Source organism: Mangifera indica, chromosome 2, assembly GCF_011075055.1.
Source record: "Mangifera indica cultivar Alphonso chromosome 2, CATAS_Mindica_2.1, whole genome shotgun sequence".
Lineage (NCBI taxonomy): Eukaryota > Viridiplantae > Streptophyta > Magnoliopsida > Sapindales > Anacardiaceae > Mangifera > Mangifera indica.
Genome location: NC_058138.1, coordinates 23,648,147 through 23,660,506, shown reverse-complemented (window position 1 = coordinate 23,660,506; position 12,360 = coordinate 23,648,147). Strand labels below are relative to the sequence as shown.

General features: G+C 31.2%; 1 protein-coding gene and 1 long non-coding RNA gene across 2 annotated transcripts; both read right to left on the bottom strand.

Moving 5' to 3' along the window:
* Positions 1–280: 280 nt before the first annotated feature.
* Positions 281–5,279, bottom strand: LOC123208387 (probable linoleate 9S-lipoxygenase 5). Its single transcript, XM_044625864.1, has 9 exons — positions 4,948–5,279; positions 3,186–3,475; positions 2,869–3,103; positions 2,438–2,779; positions 2,240–2,325; positions 2,030–2,137; positions 1,631–1,935; positions 1,269–1,532; positions 281–1,184 (listed from the first exon to the last, which is right to left on the bottom strand). The coding sequence occupies exons 1-9, from the start codon at positions 5,183–5,185 to the stop codon at positions 431–433; spliced, it is 2,622 nt and encodes an 873-aa protein (XP_044481799.1). The 5' UTR covers positions 5,186–5,279; the 3' UTR covers positions 281–430.
* A 5,392-nt stretch (positions 5,280–10,671) lies between these two features.
* Positions 10,672–12,212, bottom strand: LOC123208389. The gene is made up of 2 exons (XR_006500775.1): positions 11,883–12,212; positions 10,672–11,266 (listed from the first exon to the last, which is right to left on the bottom strand). It is a non-coding gene; the product is annotated as an uncharacterized LOC123208389 (long non-coding RNA).
* Positions 12,213–12,360: the final 148 nt, after the last annotated feature.

Here is a 12,360-nt window from a genome sequence, read left to right as displayed (position 1 = left end):
TACATTTTGGTCTAGTTATATGTGCTTTTACAATTACAATCAACTTGTTGACATTCTCGTCATGTTTGTTTAAAAATTATCTGGTAACCTGATATTCAATAAAAAAATTAAATGGAAAAATACGTTATATTAAAAACTAGTTCAGATAACCTTACAAGAATATAACAAAACTAGTTTTTTTGTTGCATTATCAGCTTGTCTTTTTTTAAGGATATATCTACCTACGCCATTTACATTCATTGTATCAGGGAACTGAGTTTGCCGAAGCTTATAAACTGGATAAACACAGAAAATTGCCAATTTGTTGCAATCACAAATGGCTCTATTATTGCACTAGTTCAATGTTTGTCATAACCATTTAAGAAGATCAAAGTTGGTACATTTATTTCCAATATAGTACAATATTAATGTGTAGCTGGAAGATTTAGCTCTAGATTGAAACACTGTTTGGAATTCCTTTGCCAGTAAGGCCACCTTCACTGGTAGGATAAAGCAAAGTGTATGGCACATTGACAGGGCCAACGCGGTTTTTGAGCACATTGTCATGGTTTCTTGTTATGATTCTTTCTTCAATGTCTCCCAATTTCTTTCCGAAGTCCTCGAATGCTTGCAAAGGGATTTTATCTGATGTCCATTCAGGTGTGTCTCTTTGTCCCAGGTACACCTCATCCGATGAATGCCTTGACAAAATCTCTATAAGAGCAATGCCAAGAAGAGTCTGCAGCTGAGCAGTGATTGTTTTCAGGAACACTTTGTCGAAATTCGACTCTAGCTCATCATAATCAGGAGTTCCTTCTTCAGGCATGAATCTTCGACTGATAGTTGGACGGTTAGGAAGGAAACCTGCATAAGGATACTGTCCAAAATTGACAGCGGCATGGAGAGCAGAAGCTATCCATATGATTATGGTGCATGTCTCTATCAGCTCTTCGCGACTTTGCATTTTAGGCCACCAGGGCTCATCTTTCTTGTCACCATGACCCTCCTCGCGTAGTTCCTTCCACCAGGATTGCAGTTCAGTGTCCTTTTGCATCATTTCATCGCTTTTGTAGTAGAAGTAGCAATAGTCTTTGACCCAGTTTTTTATTGCAAACCAGATTTCAAGCCCATCAACAGCATATGGGTAGTCTTCTATCAGTAGGCGAAGACCATGTGGAGAGTTGGGATCCTCAATTGCCATTCCTCTGAATAAAACAAAGCAGTAGCATGTCAAAATTAACTAAAATTTTTAGTTTCAACTTTTCCGCAAATGCCAGATTAAGATTCACCTATTCTTGAGGTCTTCAGGGAGTGCCTGATCTGGAAAGGTCCAGTCTTTGTAGATTGCAGATGACATTTCCATGGCATACTTTGCAGGGAAAACTGTAATTTCCAGAACTCCACCAGCGTTAATGAGGATCTGACGAGCAAACGCATTTATATTCATTGTGTCACGGAAATGAGGTTGCAGAAGCTTATACATTGGGTGAAGCACACTCAGTTGCCGATTTGTTGCTATCACAAATGGCTCAATTGCTGCATGAGTCTTCAACCTGTGACCAATAATACTGATATTTAATTACAAAATTTTATTTGGGACTTCATTAATGAATATGTTTTAATGTTGGAGCTTTCCTTGACAGATTCATACCAGTGGCTGATGAGCTGATGAACACCAGAGTCATTTACAGCCACATAAGCTTTAGCCAGCTGCCATATGGAACCTTCCACTCCATCTTCTGATGGCGTGTAAACGTTGCTGATGGCACCATATTGATCTCCATCAGGATGTGGCCTGCTCAATTCAATTGCCAGTGGTTTCAAAGTTCCATCCTCTTTTAAGAAAAGGATTGTCCTGGATGCATAAGTCTTTGTGGAAGTAGTGTTTATCCTTCTCAAGTATGTCATCAGTGAATCATGGTGATCCAATATGAATAGCTTGTTCTTCTCAATTGCCTATACCACGTTGAAGTCACTTGTTAATTTGTTTGGTTAAAGACTCATATTAAGAAATTACAATCACAAAAGGATCACAAGACTGTTTGGGTACCTGCTCTACAGTCAGCCCATCTAAGTAGCTCTCTATGTGCTGTTTGGTTATCTTACTATCTTGATCACCATATAGTTCAGTGTCGAGCTTGCTTCTTGGAGGGAATTGCTGCAATTATTTAAGTAATTTTTATCAGAAAATATCACAAGGCATCTACTTTCTTGGTGAAGAAGAAAATGAGAGAAAGAAAACTTGCTAAAAAAGCTTTACCTCAAGTCGGCGAATGATGACAGGGTTCAGTCCAGCCAGCATTTCTCTTGCAAACTCTTCATCAGTTCTCCATGCAGACCTGTCCCCTGCTCCAAGTTATTAAAACATTAAAAACAGGAAAATGAAAAATGTATAGAAGCACAAACTTAAATCTGTTATATGGCAAATAGAGGATCAGCTAGAAATGTCTCACGTTACCTTGGATCACCTGTGGTGTTGGGAATTCAAAGAGATTATCCTCATTGGTTGGAAAAATCTCCTTGAGCAATTCTAAGGGGATATTATTTCTAATATCATCAAGAAAATGGTCCTTGGGAAGCTGAATCCCTTCATCGTAGAGTTTGTATATTTGAGCAAAATTGTCAAATTCATTTGGGGTGCTGTCAAATACAGATTCCAATGCTGGCTCAATGAATTGAGATATGGATTTCAGTGCATAACCAAGAAAATCTGACATCTTTATGTGACCAAATCGCTCATCTCTTGGGACATAGATATTTAAGCTCATCAGAAGTGGCAGCCTGCTCTCAGTCTTAGGATCTGTTACAACAATAACCAAACTGTCAATGACAATGCCAATTGCACTTATAAGACTTAATATTTCTCCAAACATACCAATGGAACGCTACCTGTTTTTGTTGGTGGTCTGCCTGTTCTTCCCCTACGAGGATAAGGATACTCAGTAGACCCTCCAAGAACTGGTCGTGGTTTGCCATTGTCCGGATCACCCAAGTCATTGTAGTACGCATAGTCATAGACTCTATCCCATTCTTGAAGCTCTCCAGTTCCATCTCCTCTCAAGTTCAGGAGTTCTTGCTCTCTATGATATTGTAATGGCACCGGTGTTTCACCTGGAAGGTATGACTGCAGAAAAATAGATGACATAAACTTAGTACAAGACTCGTAATCACTTGTAGGAAATTAATGGTATCAAAACTATACTTGCCTTGTTAGTGAAGAAAACGCGGTCTTTCTTATAGTGTTTTGCAGGATAAACCCAGGAGTTGCATACAAAGTGAATCCGACCCTGATTAGGAACATCTTCAAGCGTGAGAGATTTCAAGTAAAATTCACTGTGATGACTGTTCTTTATTATGAATGCTCCTGGAACTCCAATCTGTTCATCCCAATCAAATGTGACCTTGAATGTAGACTCTTCTGCTACCAAAGGAGTGATTGTAGTAATCCACTCTTCCAAATATGCTGGCTCTCCTACCTTGCCTTGCAACCCATTTGCTACATCCACACACACACATCAAATATTCATTGACACACTCATTAATTTCATTTTCAAATTAGGTGATAGTTCAAAAATAAATTAATGGCATATTCATTGAAAAGGTAAAAAATTCTTCATTCCCTCTTCAAGTTCCTATTTTTATTCTCTAACTATTAAGGCTTTGATGAAATGAATTACATCACTTCATTACAACTTCTTAACAATCAATGAACTGCCAAAATTATTGACCCAGGTTTAATTATCAGGAAAATTAATATAATTTACCCCATGTTTTTAAATTGGATCAACGTTGACTTGGTCAAAGGATCAATCAACAAAGTTTTAAAATAAATTTTAATTATGTAATATACGAATGATATCATTATAACGGTCAAATTAATCTAACTCAATAATTGAATTGTGATTTGATACTATTTACTTAATTTAATTTTAAGTCAATTTGATTTAATAATTAAAAGAGATTTTAACCATGATTCAAATCAGATTTAGCGATTGGGTTTTTAAAATAGGGAGTTTACCTAGTGTATGGTTTAACCTTTAAATTATATTAAATTATGACGTTAGTTTTGATGAACTGTATTTTAAAAACATAAGAAAATGTCAAATGGGTCATGCCCCATTTGTCAAGTTAGATTACAAGAAAAACACAAAGACTTGGTAACATTCTAGTCGACTTTAAAATAAGAAACAAAGAAAAAGACCGATTAAATGATAACTTTTTTATGTTTGACTTGTGGTTGAGACTTGGGAGACCTGCAACTTTCAATTCTCACCTAAAAACAAAAAGGCAATTACCCTGCTTCTGCCGAATCTTCTTTCGGTAACACAATTCATTAATGGAAAAAACTTGTTAAAGCTCATATTTATGAGCTGCCATAACCATATCTCTGTGAACATATTACGATGTTCAATTTACATAGCCATTTTTATCATGACTCATCTGTCCTTATTACCAGAAAGAGGACAGAAGACGGTAAAAACTATAGGCCAAACTCTTATTCCTCATCATATATATAGAGATAACACAAAACTTCCCCAAAGTCAAATATAGAGATATGCTATAAATTCATAGAGAAAACCTTGGATATCGTAAGAAACGACCGTCCCTGGTTTGGGATTTTACTATAGTTCGACCTCAAGGACTGTGTTAAGGCCTTGAAAAGTAATATCGAGTCTCTCTCAATCCCAAAAACTAACTAAAAAGGTGTGGTTTAAATGCCCACATCAAACTAACTTACTACTTGTAATATTTTCAAACCAAAGACAAATAGAAAAGAAGTTTGTTCTTCAAGTTTCTGCACATTTTTCCCTTTTCCACACATGAATAGTTATTGCATGGTGGAGAAGCTGCAGGCTTTCTTTTCTTGTGGCCACAAACAGCAGCATCAAACCCAAGAAAAAAAGCAGAAGAAACCAGAGATTTAAAAAAGAAAAAGGTCCAAGTAAAGAGAAAAGAAGAAGAACTCACATGCAGTAGGGTCAGAGTTAACAGCACTAACGAGCTGCAAAGACACTCTTTTGCCAACCAGTTCATCAACACGATCAATAACCGATGCATTGAGGTCATTGAAGTCCAAGAAATTCTTCTTCATCAACACCACTGTCCCTTTGATCTTCCCGCCGCTCTCCCCCTTGGCGGAGTTTACCTTCTCCTTCCCATCATTGCCGTGGTGGCCAGTTATAGCGTCTAAAAATTTGTGAAACATGGTGAAGTTATCAGCACAAAACGAGGAAAGAATAACGAGAAGAAGAGTAAGAATAAGGAGAAGAAGCTAAGTTTGGTTATGGGGAATGTGAAGGAGGGAGGGAGTGTATTTATAATAAAAAATAGGACGGTAAGTCTCTTATGGCTGTTCATATTAGGAATCCATCGTACTCAATATTATATACACGTAACCTTAGCTAATCAGGAATATAAAGTATGAACAGCTTTTATTCCCTTCTTTTTCCCTCAAGACTTTTGTAGGAGAGCATTGTCTCTATTTTTGTTGGATTTAATCTTTGTCTCTTCCACACTGCAATGGAACCATAATTTTCATAACCGGAGTAGATGTTGGCTCGGTATAGAGATAGGTCGATCCAATTAACAGTAAAATTGTTCAATTGATACTCAAATTAGTTGATTGTTGAAAAATAACATTTAAAATAATTTTATATAATTCATTACTAAATATATAATCTAAATTTTTTTAATATCAAAATAAATTTAGTTTGATAGTGTATATGTTCAAAATTATTTTTTATATTATAAGCATAATTTTTTTATTTGATCCAACCATTCAAATCGTTTAATTTATTTTAATCTAATTTTAAAAAGGTTTTTAAGTGAATTAAAACTATTTTTTTTGGTAGGTAACTATTTAGTCAATCGAGTCAACTAATTCAATCTAATTTTTTAAATCATGATTTAAATATTAAAATATAATCTTGACATATCTAGAATATAAATTTTAATTTTAATCTAATGTAATTAATCCATTTATAAACATGTATAATCTTGACTGAATTTATGCAAAAATGTCTTTACAAATATTTTATATATATATATGTGTGTGTGTGTGTGTGTGTGTTAAAGTTTCAGAAACAATAATAATGTATTAAAGATTTTATTAAAAGAAAAAAATTACAAGAAAATTTAGAAGAAATTAATTATAAGAAAATAAATGATTTTTTCTAACATTTAAGCAGAAATGCTAGTTTTTTAATTATAAGAAAAGATTTAGAATCTTATCTTTGCCTTTACTTAAACACTAATTAACCAGACAATAAAGTGACTATGTAAATATTGAAGATGAGTATTTAATTAATGTATTCTCACCTAAATAAATAATTTTTTAATTAAAATATAAAATAATATTTACTTAAATAATAAAATATTATTCAGTATTTAATCGGTTTCTTAAATTGAACACACATATTATTTTTATAATAAAATTATATGTATATATGTTTAATATATAATTTTTATATATAAATAATATATCATTATATAATTAAATAATATTAAATTAGATATAAAATAATATTTAATTATATAATGATAAATCATTTATATATTTAAATTACATAAAAAATATAAATATAATATTGTTTTTATTTTAAATAAAGTGAAAAAAAAGTTGTAAATTTGCATATTAAAGGATGCAAAATAATAGTTAATTGATTATTATATAGTTAAATAATTTTGAGAAGATAAATAATGATATATATTAACAAATTAACTTGTAATTAAATAATTATAAATAAAAATAAAATAAACAATTAAACACGTGAAATGTCAGTACTACCTATTAATACATTAAATATTATCTTTTATTTATAATATTCTGCTACCAATATTTTTTTATTTTTTTAATTTCTCCTTACTCCATTATTGATTCAAAGCTACATGTGAGTCACATGATTTTATCTTTTTTCATTAATTTGTTAAATTAATTAATTATTTAGTCCAGGTGGGATTTGAACAATTAGCAGCCACAGCCAACCTCTTTAGAATTAAGAATCCGAACATTTCATACCCAAGATTTGGGGAAATCACAAGTTTCCACCCTTTGAATTTAATATCTACAATTATCACCCAAATTTCAACAATCTTAATGAAACAGAAAAAGCAAAAAAAAATCCTAACACAATGTTGAACAAATAAATTATCATGCTACTTATAACTATTTCAATCCATAAAATTATGGTGTTAGAATTGAAATGGGTATGACTAGATCTGATTATCAAACTCACATTAAAAATACGTGATCTTTAATATAATTTGAGTTAAACTTAAGTCATACTTGAAAAATATGTAATTCCACTCACCGAAACAAAAACTTTTTAAGTGTAATTTAAAATAAACTGTGCACAAAGAGGTGCAATTCAAATAGACCACATCTTCTATAAGCAATTTAGGTTAAATTACACCTAAAATGATGCAACTATGGTAGTTGGAGTCCCAAATATAGTTATAATGACTAGAATTATAGTTTCTTTAGTATGATTTTATCGAACTCACTTTGAAAAGGTATAATCTTTGTAATTACATATGCTTAGTGTAATTTCGGTCGGATCACATATTTTCCCAATGCAATATGATGCTAGCATTTTTTTTTTTTTTTAATATGTGAGATTGGAAGATATCAATTATGCTCTTCTACCATAATTTTTTAATGGAATTGAGTGTTGGGTGACATTTTATATTTTTAAATACAAGGGGTGATAACCGCTTTCTCCAAACCTTGGGTAGGACATAGTACTTTGCTCTTACTCTTAGAATTCAATTAGAAATTGTATTCAATATAATTTTCTGATGAACGTGTGCATGTGTGACATTTTTTGTTCAACTTATGAAGGCAATACTTGATCAACCAAATTAATCTTACTGTACGTTGATGAATAATTAAATAAATAAAGATTAATTGCTAATTAATGTCCTCATCCCTTACCTCATCTATGTGTGCAAGACTTCTCATGCCTATCCCCAACACGATAAGGTAGCGTATTGTCATCAACTCGATTGACCCAGTTATTGCCATATGACACGCACAAACAAATCTTATTAGAAATTTAATTACACAAACTGATATAATAATATATGATTAAAAAATTTTAAAGAGTATAAAAAAATAAATAATTATATCATCAAATAATATATTATTATATCAATTTATACGTATAAAATAATTAGATTTATGTGTACATATAATTTTTTTCATTAAACAAATATATCATATACAAATTAACAAATATCGATATACGATTAAGTGATTTTGAATTAAAAATAAAATAATATGTAATAATATATATTAATTTATTAATATCTATTAATATTCATCATTTGTGGGCTAGATCCAACCAATTTGATTCAACTCAAATTAAGTCAAAATTGAGCAAGAACTTCAATTCAACAACTCAATTTGAATTTGATTTGAATCATCCTTTGACGATACTATGACATTATTTATTTCACCGATGACCCTCTAATAACATCTCCAACCGAATAGAATGAGCTCAAATAAACTATTGTGAATTTAAACCAAGATTTGGTCAACCCATATTCAAACTTTGGACCCAAACATAATCTTAAGGGGGTGTTTGGTTTGAGTAATGTTTTATTACTAAAATATAAAGATTAAATTAAAAATAGATTATTTAAAAGATTACTGGGTATAAATAATTACTATATATGATAAAATTTGGTAAGTATAAATAATTATTATGTTTGGTTAAAGGTAATAAAAGATTATTAGTAAATTATTTTATTTAAATGCCCTTGAATATAATTATTTTTAAATATTTTTTTATATTATTTGTCATATTAATTAAAAATATATTTATTTTTTATCTCAAAAAATTAATAAATAATAATATAATTATAATAAAATCAAGATTACCTTAGTAATCTTTAAATACCTGAGGTGAAGATGATAATAAGATTACCATATATATTACTTGTCACGTCATCATTGATAATAGAAGATTACTGTAATTTTTTATTACTGATAAACAAAATAAAAAAATAAAAAATAAATTATCAAGATAATATTTAAATGCTGAAACCAAACTGCCCATAATTGATTTCCATGTAGTAAATTAGCTGCAATAAAATTTTATTCAACAATGATTTAATCCCAATTGCTGACAGAGGCCATTGTCAAGTAATTGGTAGGCGTTTTAATTTGGCATTCCTCGCAATCTCCAGGACTTTGAGAGTTTGAGTTCCTATCGAGGACGATCTCAAATTGACATGCTTATCCACAAAGCTTTTAGGGAAAATAGTACAACACTTAATTACGTAGACTTCATCAATTGCAGGGTAGGCCATAGTGTTTTTCTTCACTGCATGTCATGTCATGTGATCATAAATATTTGTCAAAAAATAATTCCAATCAAACTTAGTATTGTGCTAACAAGAAAAAGAATGTTATCTGTATCTTGTTTTAAATATTTAATCAGTTATTTAAATAATATATTATTATATAATTAAGTATTAATATATATTTGATTTAAAATTATTAAATCATTTGATAATATATCATTTAAATTCTCATAAACTGGTATAATACATTATTTATTATTTTTATTAAACAATTTGACCCATAGATTTCTGATGACAATTATATATAGTTTTATTTCATTTGGGTCTTTGTTTATGCCATATGAATTTCTAAATTTTTTAAATTAACTCATCTACCAGTTTAAGATCTTGAAATAAAAACCTACCTGTCAAGAAGATTGGTAGATAGTTAATCCATGTGAAAATTTTTAAATTAATACTTTGTATACAAAGTGTAGGTATATATAGAATTGTACCCAACTTAAGTTAATTATTATTGGGTAAAAACTCGAGATATAAATTGTTGATTCAAGTTTAATTAGAGGAATTATAGTTAAACTCTATTGTTTATATATTTATTAATTATTTTTTATAATCAAAATTATGAAGTAAAATTTTAAAAGTATAATATTTTAGACTTTTATATATTATTATATTTGAGTTGAGTCGAGAGTTAACTAAATAAAGCAACAAGTTTGATTTAAAACAAGTTGAATTAACTCATTTGTAATCCTATTAATTAATAAGTGCAACCACACTGACGTATCATCAATCTGATTAGATGATTTAACTGATTATTTTATTTATAATTTAAAATTACTCTAATATATAATATCATATCAATTTTTAATACTGTTAAATATATATTGTTTATATGTTAAGTATTATTTGAATTTAAATAAATAATGCAATAAGGTTTAGTTATATTGAATAAATTATTAGAGATAGAAAATGTACAAAACCCTAATTGGTCAATGCCAGTCGGAAAGCACGTTGAACGACATTATTATAAGGCATTATTATAAAGTTGAAAATAAACAAATGTATAATGTTAAAGTATTTTAAAGCTTAATTTCAGACCATATAATATATAAAAAAAAATTTAATTTGTACAATGGAACATCCATCTTGTTTGTGGAAAAGAAAGTCCAGCAGCAAACTTGTGGGCTAATGTATCCTGCCTGCCACATTACTCTCATGAAAACCATTGGCTATAGTTTATGTTGGGAAAGCGCAGCAGCAACATGTTGAATCTTTGATAAGTAATAGGAAATTTCCGATTGGTTTTCTTGAGAGTCCTAATAATAGACTATCAATTGGGCTCTTTTAGACAATGAATCCCCTGATCGTAGTCTATTATTGTGACTATTTTAGAGAAATAGGATTTATATTCTAATGCTGTATAAACTTGGTAAAAGTTAATAAACAAGTTTCCATTCTACATGTTCAATTTCAACAGCAACACCGATGAGGGGATGCCTTTTGGTGGGTCAAGGATCAACGACAGCTGGTGACAACAAGTTGCCTGTCAGAGATGGGGTGACGACACTGGAGCAGTGATGCTGCTAAGAGTCCGTTCAGACAGAGGTGCCTCGGTTTGATGGCACAAGAAGGTTAACAATATAAGACGTAACAATTTTTTGATTATCATGAGACGCCCCATGAAGCTACGTTTAACCATTTTCTCATTTCATATGGATGGTCCAACCTTGTCTTGGTATCGTTGGATACACACCAATGGTCAATTACGCACCTGGTGTTCTTTTCTGTCCATCAGAGTTTATGGATTATCAGAGCCAGTTAACAAAGCTATCCCAAGGAGGCTCGGTTGCTGAATACCAGCATCAATTTGAGGAATTGGCGAACAAAGCTTCAAGCATTCCTGAATCATCCATGATCAACAACTTATCTCCGGGTTCCGCTTGGATATCCAGCAGGAAGTCCACTCTTTTCACCCGGAATCCTTGACACAGGCCATGAGTTTAGTAAGACTTCAGGAGGATAAATTAGCAGCAAGAAGGCAGTACAGTTTGGAAAAGTTCACTTTTTTTCTTTTATTAACATACATACACAGAAAGAAACCCCTTGCAATAAAATAATGCTTAAAAAACAATGAAATTACTCGATGAACATGCAAACAAGTCTTTTGGCCAGCTGGGGTTGATCAATAAATCCTTATAACAGGAACTTCGTTCAACCTCCGGCGTTGACAATTCAAAAAATTATTAACACAATATTCAATTTAAAACTTGAAAATTCTAATAATTAAGTGAATAAAAAAATAAAAAAGGCCATAGATACAGAATTGCTAGCATCTTAGTCCAGACCAGTATTAAATGAAATATACAATCAGGCATCCCGGCAACATAACTGGTTAGTAACATCAGAGAACAATACACAGAAAGAATGATATTGGTCATGCTTTACCGTTTTAAGTTACCAGTAAATTTTTATAAAATTTATTTTATTTGTTACATTCTCGCGGCAAATAAGCATATCAAAGCTCAGAATTAACGAAAGAAAAACGAATCACTGGGTATTTATTTTGAAATGAAAACAGAATCGTTTCGTATTGGAACCTTGAAAGCTACTATAGCAAATATCGTAGCCAGAAATCAGCGGTGCCATGTCGTAATCGATGGAGACGATTCGCACACTCAAAACCTTGGAGTCCGGATGCGAATCGGCGGGTCGGTCATCTTTATTTACTATAATACACATGAAATGGAGTATGTGAAGAAGGAATGTTCCTGTACAAAATGCTTTGAATTATTTGGCGCCAGATTTTAGGGGTTTTGTGGGCAGAACCGTTCGAAGAAGAAAAGCCTTGATTTCAGTAACTTCCCTTGTACTCAGCTTGATTTGACATTCCAGACCATTACTTACACTATATTTTCAACTTTGCCATTATACATTTTCGTCTAGTTATAATAATCAAAGCATGTTTAAGTGAGCTAAAAATTCCATCTAGCTAATCAGCACAAACAAAACCGATTGGTTTTTAAATTGATTTGGTTTCAATTTATAATTTACCTTAAATCAATTAATCCAAAGAAA